This window comes from Clupea harengus, chromosome 6, assembly GCF_900700415.2.
Source record: "Clupea harengus chromosome 6, Ch_v2.0.2, whole genome shotgun sequence".
Lineage (NCBI taxonomy): Eukaryota > Metazoa > Chordata > Actinopteri > Clupeiformes > Clupeidae > Clupea > Clupea harengus.
The window spans coordinates 2968363-2995862 of record NC_045157.1 but is presented as its reverse complement, the minus strand read 5'-3'; the positions used below and the strand labels follow the sequence as shown (position 1 = coordinate 2995862).

At 46.2% G+C, this 27500-nt stretch overlaps 1 protein-coding gene across 1 annotated transcript; it reads left to right on the top strand.

Annotated features, from left to right (window-relative positions):
• Positions 1 to 6398: 6398 nt before the first annotated feature.
• On the top strand, positions 6399 to 7424 carry LOC105903486 (ribonuclease P protein subunit p25-like). The gene has a single exon (XM_012831251.3). The coding sequence runs from the start codon at positions 6399 to 6401 to the stop codon at positions 7317 to 7319; it is 921 nt and encodes a 306-aa protein (XP_012686705.2). The 3' UTR covers positions 7320 to 7424.
• The last annotated feature ends 20076 nt before the right edge of the window (positions 7425 to 27500 follow it).

Sequence of the window (27500 nt, the reverse complement as noted above, 5' to 3'; positions counted from 1 at the left end):
GGGGAATGTTAATGGTGCCCCTGTGGCCTCCGTGAGGAGTCAGACCCAGCCCTTCACTTATCTCCAGCCACGGCCAGAACACACATTAATACACCTTTCTCTCACACACACACACCTCACACCTACACACCTCACACCCACACTTTTCTGTGTATGTGTGTGTGTGTGTGTGTGTGTGTGTGTGTCTGTGTATGGAGTGGCATGGAGGCCAAGTAGCACATTTATTGAGCTAACCACATAGTTACAGGCACTTGCTCTATTCACACACACACACACACACACACACACACACACACACACACACACACACACACACACACACACACACACACAGACACATACACACACACACACGAAAGCATGGTGAATTACCCTGATGTCAATATTGAGCAATTAAACCGCTTGGTCAAACGTAAAGAGAGAATGACAGCTAACAAAGTGTCAGGGCAATGGTCATGTTTTGCCCTGCATCTCACTCACTCACTCACTCACTTCTCATACGGCTTATCCATATCCATTCTATTCTGTGAGTGAGTGAGTGAATTAATGAATGAGTGAGTGAGTGTGTGGGTGAGTGAGTGAAGGAATGAGTGAGTAAGTGAGTGAGTGAATGAATGAATGCATGAGTGAGTGAGTGAGTGAGTGAGTGAGTGAGTGAGTGAGTAAATTAATGCGTGAGTGAGTGAGTGAATAAGTGAGTGAATGAGTGAGTGAGTAAGTGAGTGTGTGAATTAATGTGTGAGAGAGTGAGTGAATGAGTGAGTGAATGAGTGAGTGAGTAAGTGAGTGAGTGAATTAATGTGTGAGAGAGTGAGTGAATGAGTGAGTGAGTGAGTAAGTGAGTGAGTGAATGAATGCGTGAGACGGTGAGTGAGTGAGTGAGTGAATGAGTGAGTAAGCAAGCGAGCAAATGGATGAATAAATGAGTGACTGAGTGAATAAGTTAATGACTGACTGACTGACTGACTGACTGAATGAGTGAGCGAGCTTGCGAGCGAGTGAGCGAGTGACTGAGTGACTGAATGAATGAATAAGTGAGTGAGTGAGTGAGTGAGTGATCGATTGAGTGAGTGAGTGAGTGAGTGAATGCATGTGTGAGTGAGATGTTGAATGAGTGAGTGAATCCATGCGTGAGTGAGATGTTGAATGAGTGAGTGAATGCATGTGTGAGTGAGATGTTGAATGCGTGAGTGAGATGTTGAATGAGTGAGATGTTGAATGAGTGAGTGAATGCATGCGTGAGTGAGATGTTGAATGAGTGAGTGAATGCATGTGTGAGTGAGATGTTGAATGAGTGAGATGTTGAATGAGTGAGTGAATGCATGCGTGAGTGAGATGTTGAATGAGTGAGTGAATGAGTGAGTGAATGCATGCGTGAGTGAGATGTTGAATGAGTGAGTGAATGCATGTGTGAGTGAGATGTTGAATGAGTGAGATGTTGAATGAGTGAGTGAATGCATGCGTGAGTGAGATGTTGAATGAGTGAATGCATGCGTGAGTGAGATGTTGAATGAGTGAGATGTTGAATGAGTGAGTGAATGCATGTGTGAGTGAGATGTTGAATGAGTGAATCCATGCGTGAGTGAGATGTTGAATGAGTGGTAGTATAGACTGTTTGGAGTGGGACATGAGAAACGCATGAAAGCACCACCATGAGAGGTCTGCTCTCCTGTCCCTATCCTCTCTTTCGCTCACGTCATCTCTTTCATCCGTAAACGCCTTCATAGTCAGACTAGTTCCAGAGACAGTATTAGTGGGACATTAGAAAGGCCACCAGACAGACAAGGTGTGAGCTTCAAAAATGAATTTCTGAAAAGGCTTTGAAAGGATTCAGACATCCTTTTTCTTCCGAGTGTTCTATCTGCCGAGGGGCTGTTAGCAAGCACACTAACCTCGGCATAATGCCTGTTTATTGTGAGGTTAAATATGTACTCTACGAAGATTAGATTCCTGAGCGCCTCAGTGTTTTAATCATCCCCCCTTTTCAGTCTCATGTTAATATGAACTCCATTTTCCAGCACCGACTCTTCCACAGACCAAACCTTCAACACAAACTCTCTCTCTCTCTCTCTCTCTCTCCCCCCATCTCTTTCTCTCCCCATCTCTTTCTGTCTCTCTCTCCCCCCATCTCTTTCTGTCTCTCTCTCTCTCTCTCCCCCCATCTCTCTCTCTCCCCCATCTCTTTCTGTCTCTCTCTCTCTCCCCATCTCTCTCTCTCTCTCTCTCCTCCCTCTCCCTTTCTCTCTCCCATCCCTCTTTTTTTGCGGTTTATTATGCAGTAACATCACTGGGTTCCCCCGGGCAGCTGTGCATCTCCTTATGACTGATGAGGGTAATTTCAGCCAAATGATCACTCCTGTTTGTGTGTGTGTGTGTGTGTGTGTGTGTGTGTGTGTGTGTGTGTGTGTGTGTACCCCACCCCTCCCCTCTGCTCCGTGGGCATGGGAGGGGAGTAAACAGACACATTTGTTGATCTGTCTCCCGCAGCGGTGGGGTGGGGCGGACAGTGTGTGTGTGTGTGTGCGGGGGGGTGGGGCGGATGGTGTGTGTGGGGGGGGGGGGGGGGGGGGCGGACAGTGTGTGTGTGTGTGTGGGGGGGGGGGGGCGGACAGTGTGTGTGTGTGTGGGGGGTGGGGTGGGGCGGACGGTGTGTGTGTGTGTGTGGGGGGGGGCGGACAGTGTGTGTGTGTGTGTGTGTGTGCGGTGGGGTGGGGCGGACAGTGTGTGTGTGTGTGTGTGGGGGGTGGGGTGGGGCGGACGGTGTGTGTGTGTGTGGGGGGGGGGGGGGGGGGGGGGGGGGGGGGGGGGGCGGACAGTGTGTGTGTGTGTGTGTGTGCGGTGGGGTGGGGCGAACGGTGTGTGTGTGTGTGTGTGTGTGTGTGTGGGGGCGGACGGTGTGTGTGTGTGGGGGGGGGGGGGGAGTAAAGGAAAGCATGTACTGACCCCACACAGTCAACAGCATGACACACACTGACTCACACAGACACAATGTCAGAGCAGTGAAGGTCAAGGCAGGGCATGCATTCATGAATAACTTAACATACAGAAAGAAAGAAAGAAAGAAAGAAAGAAAAAGTGTTGCACCAAAACTTTCTGCTATGTACATCTAGAAAAAAAAACATTTTACAGAGCGCATTCACCACAAAACAAAACAAGTCACAAAAAGGAACTATATACCAAATATTTGGGACTAGTTTTACGGTTTTATTTAACTTTTTTCACTGGTTTTCATTTTGAAGTTTTTGGTTGTTTCTTTGAACATCCACACAAAATCAAAAGAAGAACACCGTGGACATGACATGAGGTGAATGAATACGTTGTGTGTGTGGGTTTGTGTGTGTGTGTGTACGTGTGAGTGTGTGTGAGTAAAATGTGAAAAGGTTTGAGTTTGTCTTTCTCTCATTTTTCTTCCTCTTTTCCCTTCCTTCTCTCCCCTACCTTCCCTCCATCCCTTCCTCTATTCTTCCTTCGCGGTCTCTCTCTCTTTCTCTCTCTCTCTCTCTCTGCCTTCTTCTCCTTTCTGCATCAGTGCGCTGCCGTCCCCCATTTAACTACCTGCCAATCAAACCCCAAAACAAACCCACCTGTCGTTCAGGAGCAGCGGCGAGGAAGAGGGGATGACGAGTGTGTGTGTGTGTGTGTGTATGTGTGTGTGTGTGTGTGTGTGTGTGTGTGTGTGTGTGTGTGTGTGAGTGTGTGTGTGTGTGTGTGTGTGTGTGTGTGTGTGTGTGTGTGTGTGTGTGTGTGTGTGTGTGTGTGTGTGCATTCATGAAAGAGAGACAGTGTGCGTGAGAGAGGGAGAGAGAGTATGTGTGTGTGTGCATGGTAAAGATGTGTTTGTTTGAGAAGTAGAGAGTATGTGTATGTGTGTGTGTGAGAGAGTGTGTGTGTGAGTGTGTGTGAGAGAGTGTGTGTGTGTGAGTGTGTGTGTGTGTTTGGGGGAAAGCAGGGTCTCCTCAGCTGTCAGGGCATATAAAGCTGCTAAGTGACGGCACATACCCAGGTGGCTGTGGGGTGATTAACACTGCGTGCAGCACCTGGGGTAGCAGGGGTCGAGCACCTTCTGGAAGCATCCATCAGTCTCCTGATCTAGCATCCTCCGTCATGAAAGCCTACATCAGTCGCGTTGTGTTAAGTCACTTGCCACCACTTTTGGCAGTGTGTGTGATTGGAGACTAACCCCCCCCCCCCCCCCCCACACACACACACACACACACACACACACACTCCCCAGGCCTCCCAACGATTTCAATGTATCCTCCGTCATGAAAGCCTACATCAGTCGCGTTAAGTCACTTGCCACCACTTTTGGCAGTGTGTGTGATTGGAGACTATCCCCCCCCCCCCACACACACACACACACTCCCCAGGCGTCTCAACGATTTCAAAGTATTTCAGCCCACGAGGCTCTGGTGACATCCTCCCAACAGAAACACAGGCCAGTGTGATTGCTGGCGCAATCGAGACACGGCATTACCATTGCGATCACATTATGTAAATTGTAATGGTCAAAAACATGTAATGGGTTTAAGAGTGAGCGCGCAGCAATTTAATGCCCCTGACTTTGAGCAGCTCCTTGAAGGATGTTTTCAATTACGAGCGCCGGCTGCTAATTTAATTCATTGTTTCACAGCTGAAAATGCATTTTTAAGGCTTCAGTGATTCCCACCACCGCCTGCTGCTGACGCTTCACGCGCGCATGTGTGTGTGTGTGTGTGTGTGTGTGTGTGTGAGGAACGTGGGGGGAGCTTAATCAGTCATGTTCGCTGAATGCCCGCTTTCCGGAACGTCCTCTAAAGAGATTGACAAAGTTACCCTGCGACCAGCGCCCAGCGCCCCGGCTGTTAAAGGGACGAGGCAGCCTGCGTTGCCGTGGAGATGAACGCCGGCTGGCAAGGGAGAAGGAGGTGGAGAGTGTTTTTTTTTTTTTTTGTAACCACGCGCACATGACAGGCAAGAGGCGGCGCCTTTAAGGGGGCTGCGATCACTCTACCACCCCCCTCAACACACACACACACACACACACACACAGAAAGCCTCTCTCTCTCTTCAGCACTCTGACTCTCCCCCGGTGAGCAGCAGTGAGCGGGAGCTGGTCCCCTACGCCTCTTTATCAGGGAACAGAGCAGACTTTCGACCCCACTGAGGAACACCAGCACCAGGGAGACAGACGGCCAGGACGCGCTGGGATACCAATGCCTGCAGTCAACTCTGAGCCGAGGTACACAGAGAGAGAGAGAGAGAGAGAGAGAGAGAGTGTGTGTGTGAGAGAGGGACAGAGATAGAGAAAGGAAAAGAGAGTGTGAGAGAGTAACAGAGATAGAGAAAGGAAAAGAGAGTGTGTGTGAGAGGGAGGGGTGAAGGACAAAGCGGAACAGAAAAGAAAGAGAGCAAAAAGACTGGTTTTGTGTGTGTGTGTGTTTGAGAGAGAGAGAGAGAGAGAGAGAGAGAGAGAGAGAGTGTGTGTGTGAGAGAGGGACAGAGATAGAGAAAGGAAAAGAGAGTGTGAGAGAGTAACAGAGATAGAGAAAGGAAAAGAGAGTGTGTGTGAGAGGGAGGGGTGAAGGACAAAGCGGAACAGAAAAGAAAGAGAGCAAAAAGACTGGTTTTGTGTGTGTGTGTGTTTGAGAGAGAGAGAGAGAGAGAGAGAGAGAGAGAGAGAAGGGAAGAGGTGACAAACACACCAGAGGTTCCCCGGTGACCGGTGACTGGTGCTCGCAGCACAGGGGCAGGAGAGGCTGGAGCAGCACATCGTCCCAAACCAAGTCACAGCTGGACGGCAAGGTAACTTCCTCCAGAACACGCTTCACTTCCTCCAGAACTGGCTTGACGGGAGCTTCACAGGAAGTTTCTCAGGAGTGCAGGGATGAAGATGCAAGCCTGAGAGAACAGAATCTAAAAATAGTGGATTTTTTATGTTTTGATAAAGTTGTTTTGCTGAGAAAGAGTTTGTGAAACTGCTATTTTTTTTTTGTGAAATTGAAGTGCACAGTCTTCACTTAGTCCCGCTGTCTGCTCTGTTCAACTGCTCTCTCTTTCTCACTCACTCACTCACTCACTCACTCACTCACTCTCTTACTTGCTGGCTTTGGAAGTCTTAATTCACCATTTGCGTTTATCTTTTTCCTCAGTGCTGTTTGAAAAGCAGCATTAAAAGGCTCAGTTGAAAGCCTTCTGTGCCCGTGTGATAATGCTCCCTGAGCTGCCGCCTTGAGACTCCCCAGCCCTTCCGCTGAAACAGAAACCACTCACTCACTCGGGGGACTTTAAGAGAGGCTTGCCATTCTCATTCGATCTGTTCTGACGGGAAGATTTGCCGGGCGTTCGAACCCAGCGGTGAAGACAGCGAAGGACAGCAGCGAAAGGGGCGAGCAGGTTGGGCTCTCGGGGATGGAAGAATGATTGCCGGATTCAGCGGCGTTAACGGACACATCAGCGGGCAGTGCCATGTCGCCGGCTCGAGCGGACTGCTGGCGGCACCGCAGGTCCCCACTCAGGCCCCTACGGAGCCGCGTGTGACCCCTAACCTGTGTTTTCACTTCCAGGGTCGGCACTTCGATGCTCACCCTCAGTCCACAAGTGCTGCGGCACGGGGGCTAACCCCCAGCGCCGAGCCCACGCCCCCGCCACCGCCACCGCCACCGCCGGCTCTACCTCCGCCACAACCCTCGCCCGCCGTGATGCCCACACCAGGACAGGGGGGCTTCAAGAAGGTGTGCCGCACCGAGGAGGCGTCTCCGTGCCCATTCCCGGGGCTGGCAGCGGGCGTGCTGCAGATGAGGGTGAAGGAGGGCAGTAAGATCCGAAACCTCATGGGCTTCGCCATGGCCCGCATGCAGGGTCCGAGCGGCGCGGACGCGCTCAGGCTCGCCGGCGGAACCGGGACCACCGGCGGGTCCGCGGCAGGCCTGAGGCAGGTGGTGTTCTCCGGGTCGGGCCGCGCCGTCACCAAGACCATCACGTGCGCGGAGATCATGAAGCGGAAGCTGGGGGGGCTGCACCAGCTCACCAAGCTCTGCTACAAGGGCGTGAAGGAGGTGTGGGAGAGCCAGGAGCCCGGCGGCTCCGAGATGACGGTGCACCGGACCGTGCCGTCCATCAGCATCCTGCTCTCCAAGGACCCGCTGGACCCCCATGAGCCGGGCTACCAGCCCCCCGAGACGCTCAGTGCTCTGTGGGGGGAGAGGGAGGAGCAGAGCCCCCCCCAGACTGCACCCAAGAGACCCCCCTCGCTGGAGCTCCTAGCTCACGCTGACCCGTCCAGCGCCAAGCGGCTGTGTGGGGGGGCGAGGGCGTCGCTGGGCTGCCCCGTGGACTGAGGGAGGAAGAGGGAGGAAGATGAGGGGCGGAGAAGTGATAAATGGGCTCCTATTTACAGATACACACACACACACACACACACACACACACCATATACACACGCATGGACATACACACATGCACACACATATGTATACATATACCATACATACATACACACAGACACACGCACATACACACACACACACACACACACACACACACACACACACAAACTGCTGCTGAGACAATCACTGAGCCAGAATACTGTTCTCTGATGATAACACAGCACCTGAGGCTATGCCCAGAGAGGTCAGCCCTGCTGGGGTCTAAGAGCCTGTCTGAGAGCCTGACGCATGTGTGTGTGTGTGTGTGTGTGTGTGTGTGTGTGTGTGTGTGTGTGTGTGTGTGTGTGTGTGTAAGAGAGAGAGCGTGCAAGACCAATTCCACATGTCAGAGAGGAGGGTCACCTGGAAATGGCTTTCTGCTTTCAGAGAGACTTAAATGATATGCTGTGTCTGTGAAATGGGGGTCTTGTTGCAAAACGCTGTTTAATGGATTTTCAAACCCGCAGCACTGCACAAGACCTGCAATTTGCTGACATTCTAAGTGTCTTATGTGCACGCATGGTCACAAATCAATCGCCTGTATTTTTACCCGAATCGCTGAAAAAGACGTGCATGTGGTAGTATTCATCTGCCCGGAAGATTATTACTCAATTATGTTTCTTTGATTTAATTGTTCATTTCCACTGGCGTGACATTCTACTGTCTGCACATTAAATCTTGCGAACACTTTGCAGATATGGGTTTTTTTTTTGTGTCAAACTGCCTTGCTCAAACGCCAATAAAACAGCTGAATTCAAAACACAACACAACAAACTCATTGTATCCGAAACCCAGATTCCCCTTCCTCTGTGTTGACTAAAGTTCACCTGCGGTTGTCTCACACCAGCGTGGTCCAACGCTTGCAGTCAGCGGCAGTGAAGCAGGAAATCGCAGGGTGTTAATCTCCAGTCGAAAATATTTTGGGGCGGGGGGGGGGGGGGGGGGGGGGGGTGAAGAGATTTGTCTGAGAGACAGCTGATTTAATGACATCCAGTGTGATAAGGCACAGCTCAGTTCTCCCAGGCCTTCCTGCCTGCCTGGCCGGGGTTCCTCAGGCTGACTACAGATCTTCATTAAGATTACAGGTACACTGTGCTGTGCATTTTAACCCATGGTAGATAGAGAAAACACCAAAATAGTGTGTGTGTGTGTGTGTGTGTGTGTGTGTGTGTGTGTGTGTGTGTGTGTGTGTGAGTGTGTGTGTGTGTGGGAGAAAGAGAAAGATAGATCAGAGAAGTAGCAGTGCAAGTGTGTGTGTGTGTGTGTGTGTGTGAGAGAGAGAGAGAGAGAGGGAGAGAGAGAGAGCGAGAGAGAGAGAGAGGGGGAGAGAGAGAGAGAGAGAGAGAGAGATATATGCTTTGGCAATATAAAGTGAGTTTTTGCCATGCCAATAAAGCTCTTTTTGAATTTGAATTTGAGAGTGAGAGAGAGAAAGTGTGTGTGTATGTGCGGAAAGAGAGAGAGAAAGACAAACGGAGAGAGAGAGAGAGAGAGACAGCTAAAAGAATGCGGTTTGACTGGAGCCTTAAGTAAATGCAGTCCCACCTGTCTAATTGACCTGTCCCTGTTGCCTTTAAATCCCACTCTGAGTGGATCTCAGTCCCACTGCGCACATCAGTGTCTGAGAGCACTCAAGCGTATCATTCAGAAACTCAGGCGTATTAGGCTGTGTGTACGGAAGGGTGTGTGTGTGTGTGTGTGTTAGACAGTGTGCATAGGGCTCTGTGTATGTAAGTGTGTGTGTGTTAGACAGTGTGCATAGGGCTCTGTGTAGGGAAGTGTGTGTGTGTGTGTGTGTGTGTGTGTGTGTGTGTGTGTGTTAGACAGTGTGCATAGGGCTCTGTGTACGGAAGTGTGTGTGTGTTAGACAGTGTGCATAGGGCTCTGGTGTGTTAGGTCTGTGTGTTAGACAATGTGCATAGGGCTCTGTGTATGGAAGTGTGTGTGTGTGTGTGTGTGTGTGTGTGTGTGTGTGTGTGTGTGTGTGTGTGTGTGTGTGTTAGACAGTGTGCATAGGGCTTTGTGTACGGAAGGGTGTGTGTGTGTGTGTGTGTGTGTGTGTGTGTGTGTTAGACAGTGTGCATAGGGCTCTGTGTGTTAAGGTCTGTGTGTTAGACAGTGTGCATAGGGCTCTGTGTGTGTGTGTGTGTTAGACAGTGTGCATAGGGCTCTGTGTGTGTGTGTGTGTTAGACAGTGTGCATAGGGCTCTGTGTGTGTGTGTGTGTGTTAGACAGTGTGCATAGGGCTCTGTGTGTGTGTGTGTGTGTTAGACAGTGTGCATAGGTCTCTGTGTGTGTGTGTGTGTTAGACAGTGTGCATAGGGCTCTGTGTGTTAAGGTCTGTGTGTTAGGAGCTTCGTGCGTTTTGAGCTGAGGGTGTCTGAACTGTGATCCTTTCTTCTCTCTCGTGGTCTAGTCAGGATTCTACTGTGATCTCTTCTTCTTCTCTCTCGTGGTCTAGTCAGGATTCTACTGTGATCTCTTCTTCTCTTCTTCTCTCTCGTGGTCTAGTCAGGATTCTACTGTGATCCTTTCTTCTCTCTCGTGGTCTAGTCAGGATTCTACTGATCCCTTATTCTTCTCTTCTTCTCTCTCGTGGTCTAGTCAGGATTCTACTGATCTCTTCTTCTCTCTCTCGTGGTCTTCTTCTCTTCTTCTCTCTCGTGGTCTAGTCAGGATTCTACTGATCCCTTATTCTTCTCTTCTTCTCTCTCGTGGTCTAGTCAGGATTCTACTGATCTCTTCTTCTCTCTCTCTCGTGGTCTTCTTCTCTTCTTCTCTCTCGTGGTCTAGTCAGGATTCTACTGATCCCTTATTCTTCTCTTCTTCTCTCTCGTGGTCTAGTCAGGATTCTACTGATCTCTTCTTCTCTTCTTCTCTCTCGTGGTCTAGTCAGGATTCTACTGTGATCTTCTTCTTCTCTCGTGGTCTAGTCAGGATTCTACTGTGATCCTTTCTTCTCTTTTTCTCTTCTTCTCTCTCGTGGTCTAGTCAGGATTCTACTGTGATCTCGTCTTCTCTTCTTCTTCTCTCTCGTGGTCTAGTCAGGATTCTACTGTGATCTCGTCTTCTCTTCTTCTTCTCTCTCGTGGTCTAGTCAGGATTCTACTGATCTCTTCTTCTTCTCTCTCGTGGTCTAGTCAGAATTCTACTATGATCTCTTCTTCTCTTCTTCTCTTCTTCTCTTCTTCTCTTGTGGTCTAGGCAGGATTCACTGAGCAGTTTTATGCTGGAGTTATGGTCCTGTTTGCGTTACACACAATTAGAGGCTGCGCAGAATGACTCATAACACGACTTGGATGTTGTACAAATGCTAGTGAAAACAATCAACTGTGATGGATGAGAAAATATGAAGGGGTTTTTATTTGATTTGATGTTGTGAGGAGGGCCCTACCAGGTGGATTACTGTGACACCAGACACATCAGCAGGGTGGGGGACACTGGGAGAGAAACTGATGTACAGACAAGTTAGCCTCCACCCGCCCAGAGACACCCTCTCACAAATCTAGTGCATGCGCCAGGTCTATCTCTCTGTGCGTGTGTGTGTGTGTGTGTGTGTGTGTGTGTGTGTGTGTGTGTGTGTGTGTGTGTGTGTGTGTGTGTGTGTGTATCTCTGTGTAATACCAAACTAAAGTAGTGGAACAACATCTAATGGAGGCACAATTCTGTGCGAGTGTTAGCATTTTCCCCTTCCATCTCCACGCTACTCTGTTGTACCCAAAGTGTTTTTAGCGGATCATAATGAAAATCTCTGCAGGCTACAAACTTCTTTAATGCAATCAATTCGTCACAATGTCACAGGCTTTCTCTTAATAGGTTGTCCTATGCACCGTTTGCTCTCAGCCGTTTTTTCACCGGAGTCTAGTCCCAATATTTAGGAGAGATTACATCTATCTGAGTGTCTGAAAAAAAAAAGCTTTTTCCTTTTGAAGGGGCATTTGTGCATTTGGCAGTGCACTTGTGACTGTGTCTGCAACAGACTCAACATTAACCTTCTTTCTGAACCCATTAAATGAATCAGAGCAAGGCAGAGAACCCAAGGTTGAAACTGTACGTGTGTGTGTGTGTGTGTGTGTGTGTGTGTGTGTGTGTGTGTGTGTGTGTGTGAGAGAGAGCTAGAGAGATAGAAAGAGGGAGGGATAGAGACAGGGGGGGGGGGGGATTAACAGTGAAGGAGCTTGAGAGATAGAAAGAGAGAGAAAAAAGAGAGGTGTAGAGTCAGAGGGAAAGAAAGGAAGAGAGAAAGAGAGAGAAAGAGAGAGAGAGAGAGAGAGAAGAGAGAGAGAAAGGAAAGCAGCGGCAGCAACTGCAGTAATCCATGCATAGAGGAGCCCACAGTGTCCTCGAGACCACGCGAAGGTTATCACTCTGGGCTGCTCTTATCGCCGCGGTAACAGCTTCGGCTCCGAGGCCGCGCGGACGCTCAGGTCACCCCTCGCATTTTCGCCTGGCGAGATCTCCCATCGACCCGACCGCTCCCCCCCTCCCCCCCGCCCGACTCTGCCGAGAGAATTAGGCATTCTGGGGCCACCGGCAGGCGAGCGAGTGGAGGGGTGTGTGTGTGTGTGTGTGTGTGTGTGTGTGTGTGTGTGTGTGTGTGTGTGTGTGTGTGTGTGCGAGCGAGCGAGTAGAGGCTAATGAAGGATGACTCAATGCGCTACCTGAGTGAGGGGAGAGATAAAGCACTGTGACAAAAGCATTAGGCCGAGCGGACGGGCTGGGCTGCGCCGGGCCGGTCAGCATGGAAACGGACGAGCCAGCTGGCTGGATGATCCCGAGGAGCCGGGAAATACGAGGTGTCTTCAGTGAGTTTATTAACGTTTGAATAGATTGCGCACTTCTTCAGAGACACCTAATTAATTTGCCTCCAGAGGTCTGAGTGAGTGCGTGTCTATGTGTGTGTATGTGTGTCTCTGTGTGTATGTGTGTCTATGTTTGTGTGTGTGTGTGAGAAAGAGAGAGAGAGAGACTGTGATGGTAAAAGAGAGAGAGAGAGAGCGAATGAGTGATTGCGAAAGGCAAAAAGAACACGTTAAAGAGAGTATCTAAATGATTGCAGCTCTGTCTGATAGATTTGTCAGGACATTTTTATGGTGTCTTAGAAGCAAATGTGTGTGTGTGTGTGTGTGTGTGTGTGTGTGTGTGTGTGTGTGTGTGTGTGTGTGTGTGTGTGTGTGTGTGTGTGTGTGTGTGTGTTTTTATAGTGTCTTAGAAGCAAATGTTTGATTTATGAGCACAAGGGTGTGACTAGCTTGCACTGTGTTTCAAATCCTCTGATCATCGTCACACTGAGTATAAAATAATAAAATGACTAAATGAAAATGACGAGCGGCTGCCTGATTTCCCTGGGAAAAGTCAGTAAATGAATATGAATGCGTTTGCGAACCGGCGATGAAAGCCGGCGCCCTATTTCTTCGCCTCTTCTGGGGAGCAGCGAGAGGAGAAGGTCTCTGGGATGGCGTGGGAGTGTGCTATCTGCTCTTCTCCAGATGCCTCCGTCTCCTCTTATCTAGAAGAATGGGCTCGGCCTCCATTTTTCAACTCCTCTTATCAGGAAATCCTTTAAATTGAATATTTACTGGGCTGATGTTTTTTTTTTTTAGGGTTGCTTGAACCTGCTAAAGGCATGGTTCTCGTCCCCAGCCATCTCTCTCTTTCCCTCTATTTCTCTCTGTCTCTCTCTCTTTCCCTCTAACTCTCTCTCTTTTTTGCTCTCTAAGTCTTGCTCTTCCTCTTTCTCCTTCTCTCTCTCTCTCTCTCCCTCTCTCTCTCTCTTTTGCTCTCTAAGTCTTGCTCTTCCTCTTTCTCCTTCTCTCTCTCTCTCTCTCTCTCTCTCTCTTTCCCTCTAACTCTCTCTCTTTTTTGCTCTCTAAGTCTTGCTCTTCCTCTTTCTCCTTCTCCTTCTCTCTCTCCTTCTCTCTCTCTCTCTCTCTCTCTCTCTCTCTTTCAGGCCAAAGGGGCTTTTCTCCCCCTGCTCTGTTCATATACTCTCCAATGGGCTTGTCAGAGCATGGCACAGTGATTGATTATGTGATTGTCTGAAAAGAATAGTTGGTTCAGTCGAGCACAGCCGTGATATTAGTGAATCACCAGACGAGGACAGTGCTCAACAGTGAGGAGAAGTATGTTTTAAAAATGATGCAGCACCCGACACACATCGCACGTTACATCTTTCCTCCTATACCTTCCCAAAGAAAGGACAAAAGAAAGTAGGGAACGGGGAGAGAGGGAGAGAAACCGAAAGGCGATAAGAAAGGGCTTAGTTTTATGAAACAGTGCCATCACTGGATATATTGTCTGTGCGCAGTCTATAACACACACACACACAGAGGAAAATGTGATTTAATGCAAGGTACATTGTCATCTTTACAGCACGTTAGAGCTTAAAGCTCAGCCAGCCATGTTATTTCCCATTGTAATCAAACCAGAGTCGGGTAAGAGTGTGAGGAGCGTGTGTGTGTGTGTGTGTGTGTGTGTGTGTGTGCGTGTGTGTCTTAAACTCCGCCATGTTGAATGATTTCGAGCAGCTGAGGGTGTAATGGAGGCCCTGCAGTCAGGGCTGTGGGAGCAGATAATGGTGAACGAACAGAAAAAAAAAAAGAGAGAAAAAAACCCTCATGTCCCTGTAAGAGGAGAAAATAACACCGAATAATGGAGATCAAACGACCACCATCCTGAATGATCTGAAATGGCTTTCCGGAGCGGAATTAACCAAAACAGAAGCTCGGGAGTAATTGCTCTGACTCAACAAGGGGCTTCTGTTCTGTTTGGATCGCTTCTGCCACTAAGCTAACGCAACATATAGCTTTCAGGCGGAACATGGCAGAGGAAATTGCCACACGCCAAAATGGAGGTGTGATGCGCTTTGTCGTCTCTTCAGACTGTTTGACACGTGACAAACAAATTATTAGTTTTGTTTGGTGAATAAAATGGTAAAAGCTGAGGTGAAAAAAAAAAGAGGCTCAATTCAATTTAGATGAAATGAGCTGTGCAAAGCTATGTAAATAGAGAACATCCCCAGAGAGCTAGTTAGGCCTGTCACTGACAATTTAATAAAGACAAAGAAAAAGACTGAACAAATTCAAATAGATTTTAGATTATGCCTCTTAACTGTTTTGTCAACTTGTTCGCATTCTGACAGCCGAGACGAAGGGGATCGTTTCTAACTGATCTTAATTGTTTCGTGCAGCCGACACACTGCACCCAGCCTCCAGTTCCATGATGCACTGAAGCACCGTGCTGTTGTGTGCTGTTGGGATCTGTTGAACTAGCCTCATGGGTGTGGCAGGCAGTGGGTAGCTAAGCAGTGTCAGCAGAACAGCAGAATTTTAAAAGACAAGACGTTCATCAGTCGATAGGTAGGTTAGCCTAATGATCTATGTAGCATGGTGCATGTGAGCTCTTTCACTATATTCTGCATTTGTATTGGTTTCATTTACACCAACCTTTTGTTTGTTTTTTTTGCCATCAAGACATAAAAATCACATGCTCTATTAAAGCAGCAATAAGGAGTTCTGTTCCAAAACTAGCAAGCTAACTGCCTAAAAGGTACGCAAAAACCTTGCAAACATCACCAACAGCCCAGTTGACACTGATAGAGGCTTGCCAACACACTAAATGGTGTCCTTTGGCAGTATAAATGGTAATGTCATGCTATGAATGCTTTTCTTCCATTTTCGCAGGGTGTTCCAGCCCGGAACACAGAACTACATAGGGCATATCCTGGATGGCTAGTGGGAAAGATACAGGTGTTTATCTGTCCTTCACATGACCATATGCTATCAAAATGAATTTGAGGATGGTACCAAAACTAGTTGCCAAAAAACCATACCTCAAAAAGTTGTTGCATAGTGTTACTTTAAATGATATGTTCTAAATTTCAGATGTAAGGTCTCGGGTGCTGATTTGGTGGGTGGTACTGTTTTTAGGTCAGACCAACAAAGCCACCCGCTGCGTTTGACATTTCAACCAAAAAAGACACCGTGAGCCCCATGGAGAGAGGCTGCAGGGGCAAGGGGGGGTGAGAGAATGTTGGTCATGGCCACAGGGGTGAGAGAATGAGGGGTGAGAGAATGTTGGTCATGGCCACAGGGGTGAGAGAATGTTGGTCATGGCACAGGGGTGAGAGAATAGTGGTCATGGCACAGGTCCACAGCATGGCCTCCGCCATCTCTGCTCAGGAGGAGCATCCAGGTGGGAGTGACAGAGACGTGGGCTCTCTCCAATGGCACATAGCACTACTACACATAAACAGCTGTGCTTGGTCATACTAGACATAAACAGCTGTGCTTGGCCATACTACACATAAACAGCTGTGCTTGGTCATACTACACATAAACAGCTGTGCTTGATCATATAGCACTACTGCACATAAACAGCTGTGCTTCGTCATACTGCACATAAACAGCTGTGCTTGATCATACTACACATAAACAGCTGTGCTTGGGCATACTACACATAAACAGCTGTGCTTGGGCATACTACACATAAACAGCTGTGCTTCGTCATACTACACATAAACAGCTGTGCTTGATCATACTACACATAAACAGCTGTGCTTGGTCATACTTCACATAAACAGCTGTGCTTGGTCATATACACTACTACACATAAACAGCTGTGCTTCGTCATACTACACATAAACAGCTGTGCTTGATCATACTACACATAAACAGCTGTGCTTGGTCATACTACACATAAACAGCTGTGCTTGGCCATATAGACTACTACACATAAACAGCTGTGCTTGGTCATACTACACATAAACAGCTGTGCTTGGCCAATACTACACATAAACAGCTGTGCTTGGCCATACTACACATAAACAGCTGTGCTTGGCCATACTACACATAAACAGCTGTGCTTGATCATACTACACATAAACAGCTGTGCTTCGTCATATACACTACTACACATAAACTGAACGTAATGTGAACTGAACTTTAAAGTTTCACTTTAGGTTCTGAACTGAACTGAGTTGAACTGAACTGAACTGAACTGAACTGAACCGAACCTAAGGTCAACACAACTCTGATGTCTCTTAAAAGCTCTACATTAAAAGACATATTTGATCTGGACTCCCCTGCATTCGTTCACTGGACCAATCACTTTTAAAGAAAGGAAGTTTCAGAAGGACTGGAAGTCAGTCATTGTTGTGCCAGTTTGTAGTAAATCAGGAGACCTGAATGATGTGAGCAATTACAGACCTATTAGCATTTTACCCATCATCTCGAAAATTGCAGAGAAATTTGCTGTTGAAGCGCTGACCACTCATCTCAATAGTAGTCCTTATACACTGCATCCAATGCATTTGGGCTTTGGAGCCAGCCATTCTACTGAGACAGCAAACTACTTTTATTTTTGATTTTTTATTCAGGAAGGCATTTCTGGCCTTGTGTTAAATCTTGTGTTAAAATGTTAAAAAATGTCAATTATGCTTATGTTAACTCATTTTTATTTTATTGTATTATTATAGTTAGTTTCTAATATGTTGGCACTCTGAGATTCTTCTGAATGAAGAGTGCATTACAAATTAAATGAATTATTATTATTATTATTACTTCTACATCAAACTAAAAAATGGACAAAGGAGGTGTTGGGTGTTGGGGCCATATCTATAGACTTGAAGGAGGCGTTTGATGCTGTCACCCACAAAATACTCATCTGTGAATTAGCTCATTTTAATTTGTCCTCTAATGCACTGGATTGGATGAAGTCCTGTGAGTAATGGATTAGGTGTTCCCCAGGGATCCATCTTGTGAGTAATGGATTAGGTGTTCCCCAGGGATTGATCTTGTGACCTCTCCTGTTCAGCGTACAGCTTACCACTGATTTACCATCAGTCTGCACAGGGTGTGAAGTTCAGATGTATGCAGACGACAGCATCATTTATGTCCGTGCAAAAACGCAAAGAGCAGGCAGCTGCCAAACTCAGTGCAACAATGATAAATGTACACAAATGGCTTGTTGATTCACACCTGTTCCTCCATGTTAAGATGGTTTTTTTACACTCTGCATCTGACTGTTATCCATACATAGTCTGGATAGTCTGGATAGTCTGGAGAGATCATCCAAGTAGTCTCCCACGTTAGATTTCTCAGTATTATCCTTTATTCCACCTTATCCTTCAAAAAGTGAAGACAAAAAAAAAATGCAAATATCCAAATACAACCTGGCTAATTTGTGATAATAAACTGTATAATAACCTCAGCCACAAAATTACACTAAAATACATTTAATTGGATTTATTTCATTGGACATCAGTTGCACATGAATGAATTGTGTTAAATCAACACAGCATTTTTCTTTCAATTTACAAAATGTATTTAGGTCCCTAATATATCATGAGATGGGTGCAATAGCTTTCTTTATTTATTCATATAATTTCAACATCATAGTGTAATGCAGCTTTGATAAGCATGCACATACTGAGTGCAATCCTATACAGGTTGCATTGAAAATATTGCAGGTCATAGCAGCTACATCAATATATTGCAAGTCATTGCGGCTAAATCAATATATTGCAAGTCGTAGCAGCTAAATCAATATATTGCAAGTCATTGCGGCTAAATCAATATATTGCAAGTCGTAGCAGCAAAATCAATATATTGCAAGTCATTGCGGCTAAATCAATATATTGCAAGTCGTAGCAGCTAAATCAATATATTGCAAGTCATAGCAGCTAAATCTATATATTGCAATGTTACTGGTTTGAGAAATGACACTTTCTGAATATATCAAACAGCAACATTCAGAACCATTCATTAGTTTAAGGAACAGGACAATGGAACCACTGAGCTCTTGAGTGTTATCAATACCTGACATGCTCATGGTGGGAATAAAGTATGGCACATTGCAAAGCAAAACATAAAGACCAAGCCCATGTTCTAAACGGTATTTGTATCTGAGAACAGCTAACATTAACAAACACTCATAAAAACTTTTGGCAACATTAATATCTAAACTTGATTATTTCAATGTTCTTGCAAAGGCGGCCCTTTTTTTCAGTGGATGTATAAATGCAATGATCATCACCCACTTAAAACACAAGCAAAAGTTACAACACTGAATATGATATTATAAATTATTATATTACTTATTAATTCTCATTACATGCTGCTTGCATGGCTATATGTCCCAAAATGGCGTTTGTTGTTGCTGTGTTAGGGTACTAATGTTTTGCTGCTTCCTGTTGTTTTACAAGGCTTGAGTTTCTGTCTGGATAATTCTTGTTTGTTGCTGTTGCTGTCTGTTGTTGCATCTCGTTGTCACCGCTCTCTAAATTGTATTGCTTTGATGGACTGCAAGGACTGCAAATGAAAATTAGTCAGCTGACTAACACTGGCACATTTACAGAAATGTTGATTCATGTGTGTTGTCCTGTGTGTGTGTTGTCCTGTGTGTTTTGACCTGTGTGTGTTGATTCATGTGTGTTGTCCTCATAAATAAGTCAATGAAATGAAGCACCTGTAAAAACTGTTTACACAATGAAAAAAAAACGAAAAACATGATTAATTTACCATGACCAAAGTCTGTCATCTTCTCTTTGAGTAATTCTAGTCTAGGATTGGTACTTTGTGTCTAGAATGTAGATTTTTACAACCTCCTTTAGCATCTGGTGTGTCAGTGCCTTCATACCCATTTGACATATGACTGCTGAGGATATTTCCAAGAAGAAATCCTTCCAGTGTTTTGCTGCCACCTAGTGTCTGGATATTAAATCGTGCTGCTGTTCAGAATAACAAAAGGTGAAGTGCGATACAAAGTAAAACAGCAATTTAACATCAACCTAATTCACCAAATTATATTATACTCGTTTTGCAGGTTTGTGAACGTCCACCTATCCAAAACGGTCTGAGGTCAGGACTTACAAGGATGTAACAGTAGCCTACAGAGTGGGCTAATGTCAGGCCATGAACAGAATGCCAGCTTGTTATTGAGCCAATCTTAAGAGTATTTCATTGATCCGTTTTTAGGCCTTATTTTGGTACATTTCAGCCCTTCCTACTGAATAAAACATAACCAGCAGTCAAAGGTTAATGCTCGGTGGATTTAGCTCCAGAACTGTAATATTCTGCAGCGGTTCAATACAACATTTTTCAACTTTAAGGGACCGACTCGGAGACTGTCCTGATCTGACAGAGCCTTGCCTACTACGCAACGTTACCACTATTCTGTACCTGCCGAGTAAGTTATAGCGAAAACACTGACTTCTTGACCTATTTGTACCAATTTTCTTATTTTAAGACTTAATATTGTTAATACTAGTATCGTTAGTGTAACTATACCAACGTTTAAAACACATAACACAAAAAGTAAAAATCGCCTTAGCAGAGGATGGTTTCGATCCATCGACCTCTGGGTTATGGGCCCAGCACGCTTCCGCTGCGCCACTCTGCTTCGACGGCAGCATAGGAGAACAATGGTTCTTAAAGCTACAGTGATTGTGGCCTGATCGTCGTGTGCTCTGATCTTCATGTGGTCTGAACTTCGCGTGGAATACGTTTCTGTTTTCCGTCAAGACAAAATTAAACTGACAAGCGACAGGAGGTGCAGTTGATGCAATGTTTTAATTTTTTCCCCTAATGAAACGCCTATGTGGCTGACAGTAACAACGTCCAGTGGAAAAAAAAAACGTTTACCGGGACTGTCATGGAGAGCAGGTTTTCCACGTTGGCAAGCTGCATGCTAACCCTAGGCATGTCTAACTGACACGCTCAAACAACTAATGAAAGAACTTTTGATTGAATGAAGAATTAAGAGGTAATAAAGCACATTTTCGTTATGGTGATCCAACCATATGCTAGGTTTGCCTAGTATAATGCCTACCTATTCTCGGACGTGTATCGGGTTCAGAGGCGTTGAAATTAATTTGGTGCCCCCCCCAATCAAAACTTCTTAACAGTTCTACAGTAAGAAGAAGAAGAAATGCAAAGTGCACACTAAAGAATCAAAACAAATAAACAACTTAGCTAACAAACAATAATAATAATATTAATAACAATAAAATAATATATGCAAATTGTTTTCAATTAAAATTATATATTGTAAAATATGTTACACGTGTTAAATAATCAAAATATAATATGAAAAATAAACAAATAAATAGTACAAAATAACTTTGTCTCAAGAACTATTTACATTCCACTCCCTATCATCACACTTCAAGAGTTACAGTGCAATCCTTCTGGCCTTCCTCGCTGAAAAGTCATCAATCACCAGAGGCGTAACTATAGACTGTGCAGGCAGTGCGGTTGCACTGGGGCCCGTGGGGAGGAAGGGCCCGTAGGCAAAGCGGGCCTTCCTCCGACAATGCGTTTCTCGGAAGTGACTTTGCTTTTCAAACTCCGAGTGGTTTCAGTTTTATAAGTTACAGGCTCATGTATTGGAGTGCTGATCTGTTTTGATTTGGAGTCAGGTGTGATATATCTGATAGTCTTGCCATATTGTGTGAGACCTACAAATATGTAGTTGCTAAATTCTGTATAAACAACCTGAGTGGAAATTCCATTGATTGTTTTCTCTGTCTGTTTTTATTTGATAAGGAACTGGCTCGTCATTTTCCTTTTGACCCTGAAAAAAATAAGAGGCGTGTAGATGAATAAATTGTAAAGGGGATAGGTGAATATTATTGCACGGGTTATGTCACTGTAGCCGGGCTGGCCTCGCGGCGATGTAACAAGAAGTGGAGGCAGTGTCTCGGATGTTTTGTAGAAAAATGGCAAATGTTTAATATCCGTTTGGTGGTAGGAAAACACGCCAGAATGGAGAAAAACAAAAACTCCAAACAATAACTCTCAATAAATAAATAAGTCCCTAAACAATTCGGCTCCAAACTGCACCAGTAACTCTCAATCATAATAAGTTACCTTAACAATTTGTCGCTCTCCAACCTAAACCATTCACCTTCGTCGTCAAAAGGGGTGGGAAGTTGTTCCCCTCAGACTCTTCTCTAACCTTGGACTCACACGTACGCGTTGGAATGCGTTGATCTACCAAGGTTGACGGATCCCCATTCACTTTGAATGGGGTGACATCATCCTTTGCCGAACTGAATTGTGGCTCCGTTGGGTTCCGTTGCGTTGTAGATGTAGATGGTCGTATTTGTACCTAAAAGTTGCTTGTTTGACTCATTTTTGTTTAGATTTTTTAAAAGTTACCGAGAAATAGACACTGTACAATGTAAAAACCCCTTTATTGTAACTGAAAAATACGTCTGGTAGGATTCGCGAGGTGTCTCAGCCACCTGTCTAATATTAGCATGCTACTACTCACAAGGTAAACAGCTTGCTAGTGGCGTGATTGGTTTGTTGACCTGTCAATCTCACTATAAAAAAAAATAAAAATAACGACAGCCTTTCCAAGCAGCTCCGTTGTCGCGTGTCTTTTTCGCTTTTTTTTTGTTTGTCCTGTTTACACTTTGCTTTTCATAGGCACTGTGTAGATATATTTATATCCTATGGATACACGCATTAATCGACTGCAACAGGGCAGTCAGAACTTTGTTTACTCGAGGGATCAGCTGATCGCACTGCGGGCGAGGAATCATGCCGGCAAAGTTTACCCCATACCGGAGGAGCTGGTGAAACGCTACCGTGGAACCAGAGCTGGTGCGTTGGTGAAGGCTAGGCACCAGGAGAAGCGGTGGAGGTTCAAACCAGCTATTCCTTCGTGTATGATGGGGAACGTAAACTCGCTGGCCAACAAGACAGATGAGCTGGCAGCCTTGGTGGCGAACGTGAAGCTGTACAGGGAGTGCAGCTTACTTTGCCTCACGGAAACCTGGCTAACCAGCAACATTCCGGACTTCAACGTGGAACTACCCGGCTTTACTACGGTGAGAGCGGACAGAGACCTTAAGCTAAGTGGCAAACGGAAAGGTGGGGGGCTTGCACTTTATGTCAACATTAGGTGGTGCAACCCAGGGCATGTGACTGTAAAAGAGACCATTTGCAGACATAGAAGTGTTAGCCGTTAGCCTCAGTCCGTATTACATGCCCAGGGAATTCTCGCACGCCATTGTTGTGTGTGTTTACATCCCTCCACGAGCTACCATCTACTCCGTTATCGCTGGGCTCCAAACTCAACATCCTGAGGCCTTCATTGCAATTTCGGGGGACTTTAATCATGTTACCCTGGACTCAACTCTGCCTGCTTTTCACCAGTTTGTGTCTTGCCCAACAAGAAAGAACAGGACAATTGACCTAATGTATGCTAACGTGAGGGATGCATACAAAGCCACACCACTTCCCCCCTTAGGGAAATCCGATCACAATCTGGTTTTCCTACAACCCAAATATACACCAATATTGTTAATACCAACCACCACGCGCTCCTTCAGGAAATTGTCTCCTGAGGCAGAGGATGCCCTCAGGGACTGCTTTGAGTCAACTGACTGGAGTGTGCTGCAGGACTCTTTTGGAGAGGTCATTGAAGGGGTCACACACTGCACTACTGACTACCTGAACTTCTGTATGGACATTGTCGCTCCCACTGAAACGGTGTGCTGCTTCCCTAACAACAAGGCCTGGATTACCTCTAATGTAAAACATCTCCTCAACAGGAAAAAAAGGGCTTTCAAAGAGGGGGACCAGGAAGAGCACAAGCGCGTACAGGGAGAGCTGAAGACCATGCTGAGAGAGGCAAATGACTCATACAGAAGGAAGGTGGAGCAGAAGCTGCAGGAGAACAACATGAGAGAGGTGTGGGATGGCATGAAAACCATCACAGGCTGCAAGAAGAGCAGCAGCACTGTTGAGGGGGATGTGGTGAGAGCAAACCAGTTTAACCAGTTTTACAACAGGTTTGACAACCCAGCTCCAGGTGTTAATGACTGTCTAACACCTATTCCTGCATCCCCCCCATCAGCTGCTGCTAACTGCTCACCTCACGCCACAACCACCTTCAAGCCCTGTGCCACACTCCACAGCTGCACCCCTCCCCCAGGCGACCACACAGAGCACCCCCCCCCCCCCCTCCCCCCCCACCATCACGGCGGATCAGGTCACAGGAGAGCTGAGGAGACTGCGCCCCAGGAAAGCAGCCGGCCCTGATGGAGTCTGTCCAAGACTCCTCAAGGCATGCGCGGTGGAACTGGGTGAGCCTCTGCAGCATCTCTTCAACCTGAGCCTCCAACTGGGGAAGGTGCCTGCTCTGTGGAAAACTTCCTGCCTCATCCCCATCCCGAAGAAGCCGCACCCCAGTGAGCTGAATGACTTCAGGCCAGTCGCTCTTACATCACACATATCCAAGACCTTGGAACGACTGCTGCTTCACAACCTCAGACCTCAGGTACGCCATGCACTTGACCCGCTGCAGTTTGCCTACAAGGAGAAGGTGGGCGTGGAAGATGTCATCGTCTACCTAATGCACAGGGCTCACTCTTATGGACAAGGGGAAAGGTGCTGTGAGAATCATGTTCTTTGATTTCTCCAGTGCCTTTAACACCATCCAGCCCCTCCGACTGAGTGACAAGCTTGTGCAGATGGGTGTGAACGTCCACCTGGTATCCTGGATCACCGACTACCTGACGGAGAGGCCACAGTTTGTCAGGCTGAAAGACTGCGTATCTGAGACTGTGTTGTGCAGCACCGGCGCTCCACAGGGGACTGTGCTCTCACCTGTCCTGTTCACCCTGTACACATCGGACTTCACCCACAACACGGTCATGCCACATCCAGAAGTTCTCTGATGACTCTGCTGTTGTGGGATGTATCAGGGATGGACAGGAGGGTGAGTACAGGAGCCTGGTGAACAACTTTGTGCAGTGGTGCAGACACAACCACCTGCAGCTGAACACCTCTAAGACCAAGGAGATGGTGGTGGAGTTTAGGAGGTCTCAGCCTCCTCTGCTACCAGTCTCCATCGAGGGGGTCAGTGTGAAGGTGGTCAACACTTACAAATACCTAGGAGTGCATCTGGACAATAAACTGGACTGGTCAGCCAACATTGATGCAATCTACAAGAAGGGTCAGAGCCGGCTCTACGGAGGTTGAGGTCCTTCAATGTCTGCAACAAACTCCTGCGCATGTTTTACCAGTCTGTGGTTGCCAGCGTCCTCTTTTATGCTGTGGTGTGCTGGGGAGGCAGCATTAAGAAGAGGGATGCGGGGCGACTGGACAGGCTGGTGAGGAAGGCGGGAGCTGTTGTGGGCACCGAACTGGACTGCCTCACAACGGTGGCGGAGAGAAGGACCCTGAGTAGGTTGCTGACTATCTTGGACAATGTCCACCATCCACTACACAGCACTGTCAACAGACAGAAGAGCATATTCAGTGGCAGACTCCTGTCACTGTCTTGCTCATCGGACAGGCTGAGGAAGTCCTTTGTCCCCAGGGCCATTCAGCTTTTTAATGCCACGCAGAAGGGGAGGGGGAGGGAGATGGACTTTTCTGCATGAGTCTACCTCAGTCTGCCCTCCCCTGCTCATCTCATCTCATCTCATCTCAGCCCCATGCACAGACTTTACCACCTACATATTCTGCACTATCACTTTGCTCTTTGCACTTTCCGAACACACACACACACACAAGCACAAGATCACTATCTTGCACTACCCATCCTCACAAGCACAAGAACATTATATATTTTTTTGCACTCTCCACACCAGCAGCACAAGATCACTTTTCACTTTTCACTTTCCTCCTGGACACCGACACTGTCAAAATCATTGCACTCTGTACAATAGGGTCAGACCCTTTCCTGTATCTGGAAACACTCTGTGTGAATATGTTCTCCCTATGTGTATGTATATGTGATTTATGTATGTATGTCGGTGAGGTGTATAAGTGTATAAGTGTATTTGTGTATGTGTATAAGCTACTGGATGACCTAAATTTCCCTCGGGATTAATAAAGTATCCATCTATCTATTAGGGGTGTAAAAAATAACCGATACGTATCGGTATCCGTTTTTAGCTTGTAAGATACGACTACATCGATGCGTGAAGTCCCGTATCGGTATTAAAATGACATGAACCGGTCTTTGCCCGATTTAAAAGTTATGAATCGGTTCACAAGCATTTGTCTCTCCGTTTTTTTGCTACGCAAAACACAAAACACTCACTGACCTGTTGCATTTGATCTCAGTGAGGACAATGACAGCCCGCATAGCATAAACCAATCACAAATAACGAGAATGACACGCTATGCTAGTCATTTCAATCATAGACATGTATACATGTATATATGTCTATGATTTCAATGGCCAATGCTATGCTAGCTACCCTATCCATTTCAATGGCCTATGCTATGCTAGCTACTTTAGCCAAGGAAGATAAATCGTTGTTAATTGCGTGTTTCTACAGACATCCTCGGATTTAAATAATTATAATAATAATAAATAGGAAAATATTTGTATCATTAACAATTATGCTTAACATTTATAGTCATGATTCCGAGACCGAGCCATCGTGATGTCCTAACATAAATAAAAGCACTATATTGTAACGTGCCGGCATAGTCGCCCCATAATGCCGTGCGGCGGGCGCATACTTTTCTCTATGTGATGCACTAGCGCTCAACGATGTTCCCTAACAATGTTCCTTACTGTTCTAATTGCATGTCGTTGTTCTGTGTTGGGATGGAGTTTATACAGGTGTGTGACGGTAGCACAGTCTGTTCGTGATAACTTGTACCAGGGTATAAAGCCCGTGCCATTTTGACTGTGTTGTTTTTAGTGTTTAATAAAAAGCCATAACAAAAATCCCGCACTTCCGTGATTTGTTACAAAATGAACAGTGCAAATGGTAGTGAATGAATAAATAAGCACTATATGAACACTGCAAATGGCAGTGAATAAATAATTAAGCACTAAACTCAATTGCGTGGATATAGACAGGGACGTGCGGTCATATGAGGCAGGTGTCATCTTGAAAAGTAAAAAATAAAAAATAAAATAAATATTCATATTTCTCTACTAATCTGTGGTATAGGTGTCATTTCTGCATGATTCCAATCATTTTCGAGCATTTTTATAATCAAAATTGCTGAATTCGCTGAATTTGCGCATGTCCTATTCAAATAGACGGGAGAAAACAAGGGACGTGCGGTCAGGTGAGGCACCATGTATTGTCACAACTCAGTGTTTTCAATTATTGAACTGCATCGAATCGTATCGAATCGTACTGAATCGTTTTTATCAACATGCATCTTTTCTTGTATCGTATCGTGCCCATGTATCGAGATACGAATCGGATCGTCTTTGTCATGAGAGATTTACACCCCTACTATCTATCTATCTATCTATAACGTCTCTGTTATCAACACAACCCCATGCGCCAGACTCCTTCTCCGTGTGAGTCCAAGGTACAACCTGTTCTGCGCCGGTATTTAATTACCCCGGCCTGAACCATTACACACATCGCAATACAATCAATCAATAAAAAATATCTATTCCGACTCATTATCACTAAATACATTTCTCTCTAGCAATCCCCACGGGTTTACACACAGTCAATCGTATTATATAATTTACTTAGCATTCTAAATAAATTACTATTCATCACACCCCTTTGGCCTGTTCACGTTAGACGTTCCATGCCCCCACAGTTCAAAGGTCCTTCCCGACTTTCCATCGGGTTGCTCCTCTGTGCTGCATCAGGAAGTCAACACTCCACCACACGGCAAGCACTCCGCTACTGTCCAGCCCCGTACAGCACCTACCACACTCCGAAGGGAAGGCTCTTCAGTTACAGTATGTCTGATGTGTGTATCTTCACGGATGCAGTCCTGATCGCTGTGAAATCCGCTAGTGGTGTTTGTGTGTAAATTAACTGTGTACATGTACTCCGAGCTGTCTACTGTGTGTGTTTGAGCCCGCAATGTATTACCATAGCGGTAACGGGCAGCCGCACCGTTACAGTCACATTTAATATATGTTATGGGAAAGTTTTGAATGGAGGTCTAGGCTAGCCAATGTTCTCATGTGAGAGTCATCGCAATGGAAAGCTTTTAAAACGTGCAATCAGAGGCGTAAATATAGACAGTGCAGGCAGTGCGGTTGCACTGGGGCCCGTGGGGAGGAGGGGCCCGAAGGCAAAGCGTTTCTCGGAACTTACTGTCTCACAGTGTCGCTATGCCTGTGATCAAAGATGAA